Source organism: Cetorhinus maximus, chromosome 5 (genome assembly GCF_964194155.1).
Source record: "Cetorhinus maximus chromosome 5, sCetMax3.hap1.1, whole genome shotgun sequence".
NCBI lineage: Eukaryota > Metazoa > Chordata > Chondrichthyes > Lamniformes > Cetorhinidae > Cetorhinus > Cetorhinus maximus.
Genome location: NC_135883.1, coordinates 115001012 through 115020086, shown reverse-complemented (window position 1 = coordinate 115020086; position 19075 = coordinate 115001012). Strand labels below are relative to the sequence as shown.

At 42.5% G+C, this 19075-nt stretch overlaps 1 protein-coding gene across 1 annotated transcript in view; it reads left to right on the top strand.

The window, feature by feature from the left end:
- LOC144681129 (uncharacterized) overlaps positions 1-19075 on the top strand; it is a 117426-nt gene that overhangs the window by 31240 nt on the left and 67111 nt on the right. The window contains exon 3 of the mRNA XM_078542858.1: positions 18460-18501. Coding sequence (XP_078398984.1) covers positions 18460-18501 — 42 coding nt within the window. The remainder of the gene's footprint in view (positions 1-18459; positions 18502-19075) is intronic.

The following is a 19075-nucleotide window of genomic DNA, read 5'->3' as shown; positions in this document are numbered from 1 at the left end:
TGTAGTTCCCCATTTTCTCTCTCCCTTCCTTCTTAAATAGTGGGGTTACATTTGCCACCTTCCAATCTTCAGGAACCGTTCCTGAATCTATAGAATTTGGAAGATGACCACTAACAAATCCACTATCTCTACAGCCACCTCTTTAAATATGCTGGGTTTGGTTTTATTTTATTCATTCTTTCATGAGATTTGGGCATCACTGGCAAGGCCAGTGTTTGCTGCCCATCCCTAATTGCCCTTGGACAAAATGGCTTGCTAGGCTATTTCCGAGGGCATTTAAGAGTCAACCATGTTGCTGTGGGTCTGGAATGATATGTAGGCCAGACCAGGTAATGATGGAGAGAGTATTCTTGAGTTGAATATAGTACATAAATGGAAGAATACTATTCACCCCATCAAGCCTGCTCTGCCATTGAATTAGATCATGGCTAATGCGTACATTTAACTCTGTTTTGCTCCATATCCCAAAGTAACCTTATCCAACAAAATATCAATTTCAGCCTTGAAAGTTCCAGTTTTCCAAGCATCCCGAACTTTTTTGGGGGTGTGGAGAGGGAAGAGAAGAATTCCAGATACGCATGACCATTTGTGTGCAAATGTGCTTCGTGATTTTGCTCCCTAATGGATTAACTCTAACATTAACATTGTGTCCTCTCGCTCTTGATTTGCCCATCAGAGGAAATTGTTTCTCCATATCAACCCTATCAAATCCTTTTTAATATTTTACATCAGTCATATCACTTCTCAACCTTCTCTACTCAAGGAAATACAAGCTAAGTTTATGCAACCTGTCTTCCTAATTTTAGCCTTTATACCATGATTTTGTGTTCTCCCTCACCAAGGCCAATTTGTTTTTCCTGAAGTGCAGTGCTGTAAACTGAACGTGGTACTCCAGATGGGATCTGGCCAAAACTCTATGCAACTTATGCATAACTTCCTCCCCTTAATATTGCAGCCAGCTTGAGATAAAGGCTAACATTTCCTTAGCTATTTTGATGATTTTTTTTTTGTAACCATCTACTAATTTTTAATTTGTCTACTTGGACATGCTCTGGTTGCAGCTGTCACGTTTGAATGGCTTGCTGACCAAATGGCTGCTCTAGTGACTTATCAGGTAGGCATTGGCACAGTATTTACATTTGAAGGGCTCCTCATCCATGTGAACTCACAAGTGCTTCTTGAGGTTTTTCAGCTGGGCAAATGCATAATTGCAGTGGAAGCACTTGTATAGCTCCTCATCGTTCTGCATTTTCATGTGCCTCACTAGGTGGCTCAGTAACTGTGAATTGAAGCAGCACAGTTGGCAGCTGAACAACTTTGTAATTCAATCAGAGGTATGTCCTCTTCTGATTAAACGTAAGCTACATGTTGGGTGTTTTGATCACTCATTCTGTCCAGCTGCAGATCCCAGTTTCTCACTCTTTCAAAAACATACCAATCCATCTTTCTTGGATGAAAAGGGGATAGATAGCATTATCCACATTTGCCCACATTGAACTCCATCTGCCATAATTTTGTTCATTTACTTATGTCCATGTTCCTTTGTAACTTTCTGCTCCAATCTGCTGTTCTTGGTTCCATACTTGCTTTCTTTGCTTTGATCCTTAGTCTATGGTAAGCTCTAGTAAAGCAGCATTTTGGATACTACTGTTGACTTTGGTGCTTCAGGACAGGATAGAAGGGAATTGTGCCAGGTTCCTCCTCCTCATTTCTATTCAGGGGCTACAACTAGAATGTTTGTGTCCATTTAGATGGAAACAAGTTCAGTCTCAGCTAAAAGGCTGCATTGATTGACACTGATGCCTCCACATGGGCTTGTACATGATTTAGGTGAGATTCTGCAGTGTGCCATAAGCACCTAAGAAGTAGGAGTAGGCAACTCAGCCAATCGAGCCTGCTCCGCCATTCAATAAGATTATGCCTGATCTGATTGTGGCCTTGGCTCCACTTGCCTTTCCGTAGCCCTTGACTCCCTGTCAATCAAAAATCTGTCTGTCTCAGCCTTGAATATGTATATCCAATGACCCAGCCTCCACTGGTCTCAGTAGAAGAGAATTCCAAAGACTAACTCTCGGAAGAAATTCCTCCTCATCTCAGTCTTAAATGGAAGATCCCTTTTTAAACTGTGCTCCCTTGTTCTCGCTGCCCCCCACAAGATGAAACATCCTCCTCGTGCCTACCTTGTCAATCCCCCTCAGAATCTTAAATTTTTCAATAAAACTCCAATGAGTATAGGCCCAACCTGCTCGACCTTTCCTTATAAGTCAACCCTTTTCATCCCAGCAGTCAGTCCTGTGAACTTTCTCTGAACTGCTTCCAAGGCAAGTATATGTCTCCTTACGTAAAACTGTGCAGAGTATTATAGGTGTGGCCTCACCAATGCTTTGTACAGTTGTAGCAAGACTTCCCTACTTTTATATTCCACCCCCTTGCAATAAACGCCAACACTCTGTTTGCTTTCCTAATTACTTGCTGTACCTGCATCCTAACTTTGTGATTCCTGTATAAGGACACCCAGATCCCTCTCTACTGCAGCATTCTGCAGTCTCTCTCCATTTAAATAATGATCTTTTTTATTCTTACTACCAAAGTGAACAACCTCAATTTTTCCCACATTATACTCAGCATCTGCCAACTTTTTGCCCATCACTTAACCTGTCTAAATATCCCTTTGCAGACTCTTCATATCCTCCTTGCAACTTGCTTTCCTACCTATCTTTGTATCATCAGTAAATTTGTCTTCAATGCAGTCAGTCCCTTCATCCAAGTCATTAATATCGATTGTAAACAGCTGAGGCCCCAGCACCAATCTCAGCAGCACTCTGCTAGTTGGTTTGACAACCTGAAGGTTGTTTATTCCCTCTTCTGGTTCCTGTTAGTTAACCAATCCTTTATCCTTGCTAATATATCACTCGCAACACCATGAGCTCTTTTCTTGTACAATAACTTTTTACTTTGTACCTTATCCAATGCCTTTTGGAAATCCAGAAACACTATATCTACTGGTTCCCCTTTGTCCACCCTGCTTGTTATGTTCTGCAAGAACTCTTAATAAATTTGTCAAACACAGCTTCCCTTTTGCAAAACCATGTTGACTCTGCCTCATTGTATTATGTTTTTCTGAATAGCTTGTACCTTCCTCCTTAACAATGGATTCTAGCATTTTTGCAACAACAGATGTTAGGCTAACTGGCCTATAGTTTCTGTCTCCCTCCTTTATTGCCTGGGACTCGGAGAGCCTTCCCCAAGTATAAGTCAAAACCTTCAGGCAAAGGAAAGAGGAAATATTTTCAAATAGTTGAAGTTTCTTATCAAATGTGAAATTACAAGAAATGGAGTGATTATATAGATAAATCTCAGCACAGCTATCTTGTTAATAGAGAAACTGCTAAAATGCTGACTATCCAGATTGAGAGAAAAGGATCACTATCATTCAGCAAACAGGAAGTTTTGCCACTAAATTAAGTGGAACCATATAACAAAGCTATGCAGGTTAGTTTAAATATTTTAAGGCAGAATTTCCCCCTTCTACAGAACAAGGCTCAATTTTTTTAAAAAAATTACAGTTTAGTAAAGTGCACTTTATTTGGAGACAGACAATACATCCAACTGTCTTTGCAGATTCAGTTGTTTCAGAGTTTGGTTGTCTTATAAATGGCAGTGATGAATGTCCTCCCATTTGTAAAATACTAAAGACAAGATGAGGCAGACCAGTACATATGCACCAAAAATATAGAGGCAGAAGCAAATTCTGAAATGTCTATCCTTTTCTCGTGTCTTAACTGCAGCCTAGTGAAGGACAGTAATCCACAGCAGCTGAACAGAATGACTGACCAAAACTGCCCAAAATATAGCCTTCAGAACTTATTGGAAGAGGTCACCGCCTCTGACTGAACAGCAAAACTGTTCAGCTGCCAGCTGGTAAACCTCAAGCGGTACATGTGAATTCACACGCGCGAGAAGCCCTTCAAATATAAATAATGTGACTATGCCTACAGCAGCATAGCCAACCTGAAACATCACCAGAGCAGCCACTTGGTCAGCAAGCTGTTCAAGTGCGACACTTGCAACTAGAGCTGCAACCAGAGTGTGAATCTCAAATGCCACATACTTAGAAACACAAATCAAACAACCTTCAAGACCCCTGAATATAATGTATCCAAGCACTTTTTTCATTGTCTTTTTAATTTATTCCAAACATTTATTTAGTTCTTTTTGAGGAATGTCAGTGTGCTTGCACACGAACAGGGGAGAGACCTCATGCTGAGTGAGACACAGCCAGAGTGAGTGTGGGTATTGGTAATTTGGTGCACAGTGGGAATTTGGTGCTCTTTGCATTTTTTCTTTGCTATCCAACTTCTTAAACCTTCAGAGAGTGGTCTTGCCCTGCTGCAGCAGTAGAGGCTACAACGGAAAGGAATGACTGGTAAGTAGTGAGTAAGGCCGGTTAAGTGTTTACTACTTTTATCACTTATAGTTTAAGGCTTTTTTGTGGTTTATAGTTTGTATACTATGTAGTAACGAGTATCAGGAAAGAAGGGCCCTAGTAATTGATTTAAAAGGTTTAATTTAAAGGGATAAGTCATGGCAGGAGAGCTCAAAGCCGTGGTGTGCTCCTCGTGCTCCATGTGGGAAGCCGGGAACATTTCCAGTGCCCGGGACCAGTATGTGTGCAGGAAGTGTGTCCAGCTGCAGCTCCTGGAAGCTCGGGTTTCAGAGCTGGAATGGCGGCTGGGGACACTGTGGAGCATCGGCGAGTCTGAGAGCATCGTGGATAGCACGTTTAGAGAGGTGGTCACACCGCAGCTGAAGGGACTTGAAGGAAGGGAATAGGTGACCACCAGGCAGTCCAAGAGAAACAGGCAAGTAGTTCAGGAGTCCCCTGGGGTCCCGCTTGCAAATCGATATTCCATTTTGAAGGCTGCTGAGGACGCTGGTTCCTCCAGGGAGTGCAGACAGAGCCAAGCTTCTGGCACCACAAGCAGCCTGTCTGTACAGGAGGAGAGGAATAGTAATAGGGGATTCTATAGTCAGAGAACAGATAGGTTCTACTGTGGCCGTCAATGTGACTCCAGGATGGTGTGTTGCCTCCTGATGCCAGGGTCCGGGATGTCACTGAACAGCTGCAGGGCATCCTGAAGGGGGAGGGCGATAAGGCAAAAGTTATGGTACATGTTGGTACCAATTACATAGGTAGAAAGAGGGGCGAGGTCTTGCATCAAGAATTCAGGGAGTTAGGCAGTAGACTAAAAAGCAAGACCTCTCGGGTTGTAATCTCTGGATTACTCCCAGTGCCACGTGCCAGCGAGCTCAGAAATAGGAGAATAGTGCAGATGAATACGTGGCTTAAGAGTTGGTGCAGGAGGGAGGGTTTTAGATTCCTGGATCACTGGGACCGTTTCTGGGGAAGGTGGGACCTGTACAAGTGGGATGGTCTACATCTGAACCAGAGCGGGACTAACATCTTTGCGGGCGGGTTTGCTAGTGCTGTTGGGAGGAGTTTAAACTAACTCGGCAGGGGGAGGGGACATAGAATGTTAGCAGAATAGGGATACATCATAATACAGTAAAACAATCAAATCAGAGGGAGTACAGCTGCATTGTTTCAAGGGAGTAAGGCAAGGCTGGATGGCCCCTACTTTAATGCCAGGAGTATTACAGGTAAATGAGATGAGTTAAGGGTGAGGATTGACACGTGGAATTGTAATATATTAGCCATCACGGAGATGTGATTGAGGGAGGGGCAGGATTGGCAGCTCAACATTCCAGGATATAGAACCTTCAGGCAAGACAGGGGAGGGAGTAAAAGAGGAGGAGGCATTTCATTATTAGTAAAAGAGTCAGTTACTGCAGTAAGGAGAGATGATATCTTTGGGGGGGGGGGGGGAGAGAACCATGGATGACCAGAGATGTTCAGACTGCGATGAGAAGGAAAAGAGATACTTTTAGCATCGAATGAAGCTTTGTGGGTAGAGTTTAGGAATAAAAAAGGGGCAGCCACATTGTTTGTTGTTTATTATAGACCCCCAGATAGTCAGCGGGAAATCGAGGAGCAAATATGTGCACAATTCGCAGAGGTGTGTAAAAACAATAACAATAGGGTAATTATATTAGGTGATTTCAACTTTCCCAACATTAATTGGGATAGACATAATGTTAAGGGCTTGGATGGAGTGGATTTCTTGAAATGTGTACAGGAGAACTTTTTAGGTCAATATGTAGAGGGTCCGACAAGGGACGGTGCAGTGCTGGACCTAATTTTGAGGAATGAAGCCAGACAGGTGGCTGAGGTGGTGGTGGGGGAGCATTTTAGTGATAGCTTGTTAAGGACAAAGAAATAGGCAAGTTGCAAAAAAATGTTTTAGATTGAGGGAAGAGTGGGTTTTAGTAAAATAAGGCAGGATCTGGCCAGTGTAGACTGGGAACAGCTACTTGTGGGGAAATCTACAGAGGGGCAGTGGGGGGCGTTCAAAAAGGAAATGGGGAGAGTACAAGCTCAAGGGTGATAGGAAGGAGTAACAAGCCCAGAGAACCATGGATGACCAGAGATGTTCAGACTGCGATGAGAAGGAAAAGAGATACTTTTAGCAGGTACAAGGGAAGCAAATTAGCGGAGGCATTAGTGGAGGACAAAGTGCAGGGTGGAGCTTAAGAAAGCAATTAGGAGAGCAAAGAGGGGATATGAGAAAGCTCTGGCTGGTAAAAGTAGGGAAAATCCCAAGATATTCTTAAAGTATATCAATGGGAAGAGGATAACCAGGGAAAAAGTAGGGCCCATTGGGGACCAAGGGGGCAATCTATGGTTGGAGCCAGAGGACATCGGTAGAGTGTTGAACGAATACTTCACGTACGTCTTCACTCAAGAGAATGAGGATGAAGGTATCAAACTCGGGGAGAGAGACTGAGGTACTTGAGCAAATTGATATAGCGAGTGACAAGGCTTAAAAGTGGACAAATTTCCAGGTCCGGGTGATTTGTGTCCCAGACTGCTGAGGGAGGGAAGGGAGGAGATCGCAGGGGCTCTGACCCAAATTTTTAAGGTTTGATCAGGGATAGTCAGCATGGCTTTGTCAGAGGGAGGTTATGCCCAACAAATTTGAATTTTTTGAGGAGGTGACCAGGTGTGTAGATGAGGGTAGTGCAGTTGATGTAGTTTATATGGATTTCAGCAAAGCTTTTGCCAAGTCCCACATGGGAGACTTATAAAGAAGGCAAACGCACATGGGATACAGGGTAATTTGATAAGGTGGATTCAAAATTGGCTTAGTTGTAGGAGACACAGGGTGATGACAGAAGGATACTTTAGTGACTGGAAGCCAGTGTCCAGTGGCATACCACAGGGATCTGTGCTGGGTCCCCTATTATTCGTCATTTATATAAACGACATAGATGACTATGTAGGGGGGAGGATTAGTAAGTTTGTGGATGACACAAAGATTGGCCAGGTGGTTAACAATGAGATTGAGTGTCTTGGGCTCCAGGAAGATATAGACGGGATGGTCAAATGGGCAGATAAGTGGCAGATGGAATTTAACCCTGAAAAGTGTGAGGTGATACACTTTGGAAGGAGTAATTTGACAAGGAAATATTCAATGAACAGCATGACACTAGGAAGATCTGAGGAACAAAGGGACCTTGGCGTGTGTCCCCATAGGTCTCTGAAGGCGGAGGGGCATGTTAGTGGGGTGGTGAAAAAGGCATATGGGACACTTGCTTTTATCAATCGAGGCATAGATTACAAAAGTAGGGAGGTCATGTTGGAGTTGTATAGAACCTTGGTGAGGCCACAGTTGGAGTACTGTGTGCAGTTCTGGTCGTCACATTATAGGAAGGATGTGATTGCGCTGGAGGGGGTGCAGAGGAGATTCACCAGGATGTTGCCTGAGATGAAACATTTAAGTTATGAAGAGAGGTTGGATAGACTTGGGTTGTTTTCGTTGGAGTAGAGAAGACTGAGGGGCGACCTGATCGAGGTGTCCAAGATTGAGGGGCATGGACAGGGTGGATAGGGAGCAGCTGTTCCCCTTAGTTGAAGGGTCAGTCACGAGAGGACATAAGTTCAAGGTGAGGGGAAGGAGGTTTCGGGGGGGTGTGAGGAAAAACTTTTTTACCCAGAGGGTGGTGACGGTCTGGAATGCGCTGCCTGGGAGGGTGGTGGAGGCGGGTTGCCTCACATCCTTTAAAAAAAGTACCTGGATGAGCACTTGGCACGTCATAACATTCAAGGCTATGGGCCAAGTGCTAGTAAATGGGATTAGGTAGGTAGGTCAGGTGTTTTTCACGTGTCGATGCAGACTTGATGGGCTGAAGGGTCTTTTCTGCACTCTGAGATTCTGTGTCATCATTTAAAAGGGTAAAATTATTATTAGTTTTTCCAGTAAATATTTAGGAAAGAGAACTTTGAGGATGTGAAAATATTCTTTGCAATAACTCAAAGAAAACGGCTATTCTTAACTTACAGATTCAGGTCTTTTCTTCAGACTGTAGTATGTCCACTCCCATACTTGATGGAATGCATCATATACTGGAATGCTCTGAATTATTTTGTTGAATCTAGTATTGTACATTTTTGAAAAATATATTGCAACCATTTGTATCTGCATTTGGAGTATTCCGGCCAGATAGTCAGTTCTGGAGAAACTGAAGTTAAAACATACATCCTGTAGACTGTTGAATCGGGTCTGATAAATAAGCAACTGTCTCACATCCAACACTTATTCCAAAGGAAGGGACTCTTTATAAAGATAATCCTAAGAGCTCCTGTACAACATTGGTTTTAATATCTGGTTTGTGGTAAAATAATTGCCACAATCAGATCAGCCATGATCTTATTGAATGGGGAGCAGGCTTGAGGGGCCAAATGGCCAACTCCTGCTCCTAGTTATTGTATAGTGTCTGGATATTGAGGGATGAAATTTTCCAAGATTTAAGTCGTTTATGTGGTTGTGCGGTTGCTTTTGAATTGCGAAGAGCTTTTTTTTTAATATTTTAAGATTTTGTGAAATGATGCTTGTACATCAAACAATGTGTAACCTTCAAGGACTGTAATAAGATACAGTTTGAAACTTGGGAGAACAATCTCCACTTACTCCAAGAGCTAACATTATCCGTTATTGAATTACATAGTTATTGTGACACTTTATATTTTTTCTTCAACAAATTGCTTTTGCTTAATTCTTTTTCAACAGTGTACCATTTGTCATCAAGGTGACCATATACCTTTTGCCTTATAGTAAACCTTCCATTAAAACCTTCTGAAAATGTTCAGTTCAGGGTGAGAATTGCAGTATGGCTGCAGCAAATCTCGAATGTGCCTGTTAGCTATGCTATTAATGACATGGGATATTTTATTTAGTTTGATGTATTGTGCCTTGTAGGACATTCGCCAGTTTATATTTTCAGTTCATTATTGATTTTTCTAAAAGGATTATATGGGGTTATATGCATGCTCTGCATAAAAATTGATTTTCTCCAGCCTTTTTAGCTTTAATTTTAATTTTTCCAAAAGAGGAAAAAAGAAATGAATACTATCCCCTCAAATAACTGAGTTATGGTGATTTTGTTCTGTTATTACAACATTTCCCTGTCTCAATATCTTTAAATTAGTTTGGTTTTCTCCACTAAAAACACAATCTTTTTTCTAAATATGTATATATTTCTGATAATTAAATATTTATACTGTAATATAAAGGACTTCAGTGTCAGGAGTAGAACGTTTTCCATTTTTGTCATTGTTTATCAACAATAAGTGTTCCCTGATCAGGTAACTCTAGGGGAAAGTTCCTTTTACTCTGCTCCTTTCTCATCAAAGTAAACCAAAATGAATTTTTCCAATTTTGCTCTCTATGGCCTCTCTGAATGAGATTATATGTTAGTGTTGAATTAGGGGAGTTTTGCCACATCTCATGCAAATTGGGTTGAGACTGTATAAACTGATTTCGTATGCAGGAAACAGACCGGGGAGTCTTGCATCCTATTAGCTGTGCTAGATTGAAACCCTAATCAAAGATCCTAAGATATTAGAAAGTCACCTTATTCATCAAGGAATTTCTGCTCTTCCAAGTCTTAAAAATTACACTTTTTTTTTAATTCTTTCATTTGTTGCTCATCCCTAATTGCCCTTGAGAAGGTGGTGGTGAGTCACTGCCTGGTGGAGCAGTCCACCTGGTGTAGGTGCAGCCACAGCTTTTTAAGGAGTTCCAGGTTTTTGATCCAGTGACAGAGAAGGAGCAGCGATTATAGTTCCAAGTCAGGATGGTGTGGGGCTTGGAGGGGAACTTGCAGGAGGTGGTGTTATGATATGGCAGGTATTTGCCAGGTTCTTTTTTTTTATTTGTTCATGAGATGTGGGCATCGCTGGCTAGGCTAGCATTTATTTCCCATCCCTAATCGGCCCTTGTTCAGATTAGCACGGCAGATTAGTAGACATTAGTCATCATCAGACTTTTAATTCCAGATTCTTATTGAATTCAAATGTCACCATCTGCCATGGTGGGATTCGAACCCTTGGTCTCTGGAATACTAGTCAGTGACAATACCACTATGCTACTGCCCCCCCCCCCCCCCCATACCACTATGCTACTGCACCCCCCTCCCCCCAGCCCACTGGAAGCTGACAAAATCCACAAGGGAAACTTAGCCACATTAGCACAACGATTTTGCAATTTATTAACTAAAGAAGAACAAACTTAAACACACAAGATTACACGGTTACAGTGTTATAACAGGCTGCAAAATTTCTACTTAACCAGACTCCTAACTAAACACCCCCCTTTTAAGGCAACAGTCCAAATAGATTCCAAGTTATCCAGCAATTTTACCACAAGTACCCACTGAACAATGGATTTCCAAAAGCTTTTAACACCACTTTGGTTACTGGAATAGCAAACTGCTGCAGGGTGGCTAGAGGCTTTTGCCCAAGTCTGTTTCACACAGTTACCTTTCAAGATCTCACATGGACACCCCCCGCACAGCCTTCCTTCCTTCTTTAAATATGTTTCGTCCTTTTTGATCTGTAAATCCCATTGTTTCCACTTGTCTTTAGAAGTTATTTTTCCCAGAATATAACAATCTTTCATGTTCTCATTATGGCCAGCACTTTTGGGTAACAGTTGTAAACGTTCTTCATGGTCCCTTTGAAAATCAAACATTTCTCCACTTATGTAAAAATGCACATTTCATTCACACTGTATCTACTGACCTCACCCTAACTTTACTGATCTCCATTCCAAATGCTTTGTTTTACATCTCACTTCTTTGATAAATTAAACCTTGCAGTCTAACTGTCTCTAGTTTAATTTAAATTTTATACACGCGCGCGCATGCACACACACACACACATGCTTTAAAATATCCCACAACAATATTAGGAAAAATATGATAGGTCCTTGACCGTGTTCCCATGCGCCTGCTGCCCTTTACCTTCCAGCTGGTAGAGGTCTTGGGTTTTCAAGGGGCTGTCAAAGGAGTCTTGGCGAGTTGCTACAATGCACCTTGTAGATGGTGCACACTGCTGCCACTGTGGTGGAGGGAGTGAATGTTTAAGGTGGTGGATGGGGTGACAATTAAGCAGGCAGCCTTGTCCTGGATGCTGTTGAGCTTCGAATGTTGTTGGAGCTGTGCTCATCCAGGGAAGTGGCGAGTATTCCATCATGCTCCTGACTTACGGCTTGTAGATGGTGGACAGGATTTGGGGATTCAGGAAGTGAGTTACTCTCTGTAGAATTCCCAGCATTTGACCTGCTCTGGTAGCCACTACAGTATTTATATGGCTGGTCCAGTTCAGTTTCTAGTCAGAGGTAACCCTCAGGATGTTGATGTGAGGTATTCAACAATGGTATTGCCTTTGAATGTGAAGGGGAGATGGTTAGATTCTCTCTTGTTGGAGACGTTCATTGCACGGCCCTTCTGTGGCACAAATGTTACTTGCCAGTTGTCAGCCCAAGCCTGCATGTTGCACAGGTCTTGCTGTCTTTGGACACCGACTGCTTCAGTATCTGAGGAGTTGCAAATAGCACTGAACATTGTGCAATCATCAGCGAAAATCCGCTCTTCTGCCCAAAGAAAGGTCATTGATGAAGCAACTGAGTCCAGGAGACTACCCTGAGGAACACCTGCAGTGATGTAAAAGGTAAAAGCAAAACACTGCGGATGCTGGAAATCCAAAACAAAAATACCTGGAAAAACTCAGCAGGTCTGGCAGCATCTGCGGAGAGGAACACAGTTAACGTTTCGGGTCCGAATGACCCTTCAACAGAACTAAGTAAAAATAGAAGAGAGGTGAAATATAAGCTGGTTCAAGGGGGGTAGGACAAGTAGAGCTGGATAGAAGGCCAGTGATAGGTGGAGATAACCAAAAGATGTCACAGACAAAAAGGTGTTGAAGGTGGTGATATTATCTAAGGAATGTGCTAATTAAGGGTAGAAAGCAGGACAAGCAAGGTACAGATAGCCCCAGTGGGGGTGGGGTGGGGTGAAGGAATCAAAAATGGCTAAAAGGTAGAGATAAAACAATGGATGGAAATACATTTAAAAATAATGGAAATAGGTGGGAAAAGAAAAATCTATATAAATTATTGGAACAAAAGAGGGGGGGGAAATCGGAAAGGGGGTGGGGATGGAGGAGAGAGTTCATGATCTAAAATTGTTGAACTCAATATTCAGTCCGGAAGGCTGTAAAGTGCCTAGTTGGAAGATGAGGTGCTGTTCCTCCAGTTTGCGTTGAGCTTCACTGGAACAATGCAGCAAGCCAAGGACGGACATATGGGCATGAGAGCAGGGTGGAATGTTGAAATGGCAAGTGACAGGGAGGTCTGGGTAATGCTTGCGGACAGGCTCCGGCCCCCTTCCACAACTCTTTCTCCGGTACATCGATGATTACTTCAATGCTGCTTCATGCTCTCGTCTGGACCTGGAAAAATTTATTAATTTTGCTTCCAATTTCCACCCCTCTATCATTTTCACATGGTCCATCTCTGACACTTCCCTTCCTTGACCTCTCTGTCTCAATTTCTGTCCACCAATATCCATTACAAGCTTACCGACTCGCACAGCTACCTCGACTACAGCTCCTCACAACCCACTTCCTGTAAGGACTCCATCCCATTCTCTCAGTTCCTTCGCCTCCATCGCATTTGTTCTGATGATGCCACTTTCAAAAACAGTTCCTCTAACATGTCTTCCTTCTTCCTTAACCGAGGTTTTCCACCCACGGTGGTTGACAGGGCCCTCAACTGTGTCTGGCCCATCTCCCGTGCATCCGCCCTCACACCTTCCTGTCCCTCCCAGAAACATGATAGGGTTCCCCTTGTCCTCACTTATCACCCCACCAGCCTCCGCGTTCAAAGGATCATCTTCCACCATTTCCGCCAACTCCAGCATGATACCACCACCAAACACATCTTCTCTTCACCCCCCCGGTGGCATTCCGCAGGGATCGTTACAACCGGGACACCCTGGTCCACTCCTCCATCATCCCCTACACCTCAACCCCCTCCCACGGCACCTTCCCATGCAACCGCAGAAGGTGTAACACCTGCCCCTTTACTTCCCCTCTTGTCACCGTCCAAGGGCCCAAACACTCCTTTCAAGTGAAGCAGCATTTCACTTGCACTTCCCTCAATTTAGTCTACTGCATTCGTTGCTCCCAATGCGGTTTCCTCTACATTGGAGAGACCAAACGCAGACTGGGTGACCGCTTTGCAGAACACCTTCAGTCTGTCCGCAAGCATTACCCAGACTTCCCTGTCGCTTGCCATTTCAACACACCACCCTGCTCTCATGCCCACATGTCCGTCCTTGGCTTGCTGCATTGTTCCAGTGAAGCTCAACGCAAACTGGAGGAGCAGCACCTCATCTTCTGACTAGGTACTTTACAGCCTTCCGGACTGAATATTGAGTTCAACAATTTTAGATCATGAACTCTCTCCTCCATCCCCACCCCCTTTCCGATTTCCCCCCCCTTTTTTTTCCAATAATTTATATAAATTTTTCTTTTCCCACCTATTTCCATTATTTTTAAATGTATTTCCAACCATTGTTTTATCTCTACCTTTTAGCCTTTTTTGATTCCTTCACCCCACCCCACCCCACCCCCACTAGGGCTATCTGTACCTTGCTTGTCCTGCTTTCTACCCTTAATTAGCACATTCCTTAGGTAATATCACCACCTTCAACCTCTCTTTGTCCTTTTGTCTGTGACATCTTTTGGTTATCTCCACCTATCACTGGCCCTCTATCCAGCTCTACTTGTCCCACCCCCCCCTTAAACCAGCTTATATTTCACCTCTCTTCTATTTTTACTTAGTTCTGTTGAAGGGTCATTCGGACTCGAAACGTTAACTGTGTTCCTGTCCGCAGATGCTGCCAGACCTGCTGAGTTTTTCCTGCAGTGATGTCCTGGGACTGAGATGATTGGCCTCCAACAATCCACAGCTATCTTCCTTTGTACTGCATATGACTCAAACCAGTGGATAATTTTCCCTGATTACCTTTGACTGCAATTTTGCATGGGCTCCTTGATGCCACACTCTGTCAAGTGCTGGCAGTCACTCTTGCCTCTGAAATTTGCTCTTTTGTCCACGTTTGGACCAAGGGTTAAAAGAGGTCCGGAACCAAATGGCCCTGGTAGAAACCAAATTGCGCCTCAGTGAACGGGTTGTTGCTGTGTAACTGCCACTTGACAACACTGCTGATGGTACCTTTAATCACTTCACTGATGATCGAGAGTAGTCTGATGGGGCGGTAATTGGTCAGATTGGGTTTGCTCTGCTTTTTGTGGACAGGAAATACCTGGGCAATTTTCCACATTGTTGGGTAGATGTCTGTTTTGTAGCTGCACTGAAAGAGCTTGGCTCAGGGCATTACATGTCTAGTTCTGGAGCACAAGTCTTCAGTACTACTTCTGGAATGTTGTCAGGGCCCAAAGCCTTTGCAGTATCTAGCACTTTCAGCAGTTTCTTAACATTGTGGAGTGATTTGAGTTGGCTGACATCTATGATGTTGGGTCACATGGGAGGAGGCTGAAACGGATCATCCACTTGGCACTTTTGGCCGCAGATGGTTGCAAATGTTTCAGCCTTGTCTTTTGCATTGATATGCTGGGCTCCCCCATCATTGAGAATGTGGAGATGCCTCCTCTGCCTAATTGTTTAATTGCTCACCTCCATTCATGACTGGCTGTTTCGGTTGAGGGATTGCTTAACTCTGCCTATTGCATGCTGCTGTTCAACATGCATGCAGTCTTGTGTTGTAGCTTCACCAGGTTGACACCTCGATTTTATGTATGCTTGGTGCTGCTCCTGCGCTCATCATTGGCTTGATGGGAATGGTAGAGTGAGGGACATGCTGAGCTATGAAGTTACAGATTGTGATAGAATACAGTTCTGCTGATAGTCCATGGTGCCTCATGCCCAGTTTTGAGCTGCTAGACCTATTCTGAATCTGTCCCATTTAGCACAGTGGTGATGCCACACATCAAAACTTCATCTCCACAAGGACTGTATGGTGGTCACTCCTCCTAATACTATCATGGACAGATGCACCTGTGACAGGTGGATTGGTGAGGACGAGGTCAAGTAGGTTTCCCCCGCTTGTAGTTCCCTTATCAGCTGCCACAGGCCCAGCCTAGCAGCTATGTCCCTCAGGACTCTGCCAACGCGGTCAGTCGTGGTGTTACTGGACCAATCTTGGTGATGAGCTTTCAAGTCCTCCACCTAGAGTACCTTCTGTGCCCTTGCCACCCTCGGTGTTTTTTCCAATTGGAGTTCAACATGGGGGAGTACTTGATCAGCTGGGGGAGGGTGATAGGTGACAGTCAGCAGAAGGTTTCCTTGCCTTTTCGTGCCATGAGACTTCATAGGGTCCAGAATCAATGTTGAGTCTCCCAGGGCTTCTGTAAAGGACATTAGTGAACTAGATGGGTTTTTATGACAATGATACTGATTACTGATGCTATTGTTGAATTGCAGATTTATTAATGGATTAAATTTAAATTTGACCTCATGTCCCCAGAGCACTACCAGCCCAGTAACATCACCGTTACACCATCATCACCTTAATGTCTCTAACCTTTTACTTTGTCCTGTGTGTTAAGTGAGTTATGGCTAGGGATGACTTTGATGTACAGAAACAATGTACCCTGTCAAGCTTGTGATATTCTTAATTGCTTTTCTTCATGATAAAAATTGAGAACCTTTATAACAGCATTGACACAAGTTGAGAGGCAATTTTATTTTTCAGTTTTCAACTGAGAAATTAATGTCTGATTTGTTGGGAGAGATTATGCTTGAATTCGGGTTGTGGTTTGATGATCGTACATACTGGCTTGAGTATGAACAGCTTTTTCAACGTATCAGCTCCAGTCCATATGTCTTCACAAATTGAAATGTCAAACCATGTCATCTTTGCACTCGCTATCTCTTAGTGTACTGTCATGTGCTACTGTCTTTGGGTTAAATTAAGTGATGATTTGTGGTCTTTTCTATAATCAAGTGTTATTGTATGAATAATTGAAAAGGTCTTTTGTCTTCACAAATCAAGTTCTGTGTCATGGCTGGGAAATCCATATAACAGGAGTGAATGAGACTTGACATAACTTTGTCTGGTTCAGAAGCAACCATGCTTGTGCAGAAAGGAGTAAAATTGTGTTTCTGAATCTAAGCAAATATGAGAATTTGCTCTGGTATTCGCTTTGCAATTGGAATGGTAAAATTGTTCCAACAACAGGAATGACTGGGCACTAGTTTTCTGCTGACGTTGGAAGAAATTTTGGGCATTAACTAATCTAAATAGGAACAGTTGAGGAGAATTCTGGGATCAAAAGTGTATTTACATGGAAGTAACTATATCTATTGGCATTTGGGTAAAATGAGGACACATTACATCTTTTTTGGGAAGTGCCCTCATGACCTATGGAATGAGGAGCCTCTTGAACCATGTGGAGCAGCTCATCTCATGGTCTCTTGTGCTATTAATTACTTGACATAGTCTTGAGCAAAATTTCCTAGTTGCCCTTGAATCAAGTCTCCGAGTTAAATATTGTCCTAACGCTCTGCAGTACAGTAACTTCTGGGTATAACATTTCATGCTGAATGAATGAATATTAATTACCTAGCCTACTATACACTTTGAAAATCTTTGCAGCAGAAAGGAATTGTTTTTAGTGTGATTTCAGATTGTAATGCAGTTTATTATTGCACAGGATTACATATTTGCACAGCCTAAAGAATTTGCAATAATGGATCACAATATTCACAATTACTTGGAATGCAAACTGTAGAAGCAGTTTTTTTTGTCCGCTTACTATTTGAGGAATTTGAATTTTTTTTTACAGTCGGGTTGTAAAATTTATGGTGGATTAATTCTTTGGATCAAAACATTAAAAACTAATACTGTAGATGCTAGAAATTTGAAACCAAAACAGTAAATTAATAAAAGAAGTAATAGTGATGAGGAAAAACCTTTTCACACAGCAAGTGGTTAGGGTCTGGAAAGCTCTGCCTGAGCATCTGGTGGAGACTGCTTCAACTGAAGTATTCAAAAGGGAATTAGACTGTTATTTGAAACAGAGTGTGTGCAGCGTTATGGGGAGAAGGTGGGAGAATGGAACTAGGTGAGTTGGTCATTTGGAGAGTGGGTGCTCACACCTGTATAGACAGAGCATATAATGAGTTAAGAATAATGTTTTGAAATAAAGTTTTAGTTAATTTGGGAGGATATGAAAGTCTCCATGGTCCAAAATCTTTTTCCTCTCCCAATAGCATCATAAAGCAATAAACCTTGCATTTATATCACATCACAGAATTGTGGAGGAGGCCATTTGGCCCATCATGCCTGTAGCAGAGACAGTGATGATGTGGTTATGTTACTGGGTTCATGATTCAGAAACTTGAGTTCAAATCCTACCATCGCAGCTGGGGAATTTAAATTAATTTAATTAAATGAATCTGAAATAAAAGGCTAGTATCAGGAATGGTGACCATGTATCTATCGGATTGTTGTAAAAGCCCATTTGGCTCACTGGATGCCGTTTTAGGGAAGGACATCTGCCATCCTTATCCAATCTGATCATATGTGACTTCAGAACCACAGCAATGCAGTTGACTCTTAACTGGTCCCCTGAAATGGTCCAACAAACCCCTCAGTTGTCAAGGTGACTCACCACCACCACTTCAAGGGCAATTAAGGATGGGCAATAAATGCTCACCTTGCCAGTGATTCTCATTCTGTGAATTTTTTTTAAAAAAGGAGCGAGTGTATTTGAGATGTGTCTAGGGTTCCATGCACTCAACTAAAGGAAGTGGCTTGCATGACGTCAATGTTAAAAAGAATTTTTCTATACTTGTAAGCAGACTAACGTGGCAGTTGTATAACCATATAGAGTATGGCTTTTTCAAAACTACAATAATTTGGTTGCGCAAGGAAAACAAACTGTTTATTTATTTGGTCTTTGTTCTTCAGCGACCCTGGATCAATACGCGGGGCCTAAACCAATCTGCTATGGTAAGTAGCGCTACTGAACTGAAATAGAAATTTTCTTTGCATTTACAGATTAACTGTTTTGTGAAAAATTTTTTTAAAAAGTAAATTTCAGCAGAGTAGCGTTACTTCTGGTCAGTGATGGGCAACATGATTTTGTTTTCTTAATTATGTCATGAGTTTTTATTAAGGTTTGACTACACCTTACTAGAAGTGACTTAGCTTTGTGTAACTAAAGATTTGCTTAATTTACCATTGAAGCACCAAGCCTTGTTGGTAGCCTGAAGTGGTATCTTTTAAAAGCTGCTGTTAGGTTGTAGCTGTGATCTCACCAACATGAAAGTCTTATTACATGTAAATTATTTTTCTTATCTTAGTTGTAGAATAAGATTCTTATCTTATCTACCCAGCTGCTGCTACTTTTGTAATGAGGTATAACTTGTTACCTTTTTACGCTGATATTGTTTCTCGCCTTGCAGTTCTATCACTAAGAAGGTTCACATCATAATACTAGATTTTTTTGGAACAGGAGAAAGAAATTTGGTCCAACAACCTGCTCCTTGTTTTATAAATCAACTTCTCCTTGCTACTTCCTCAT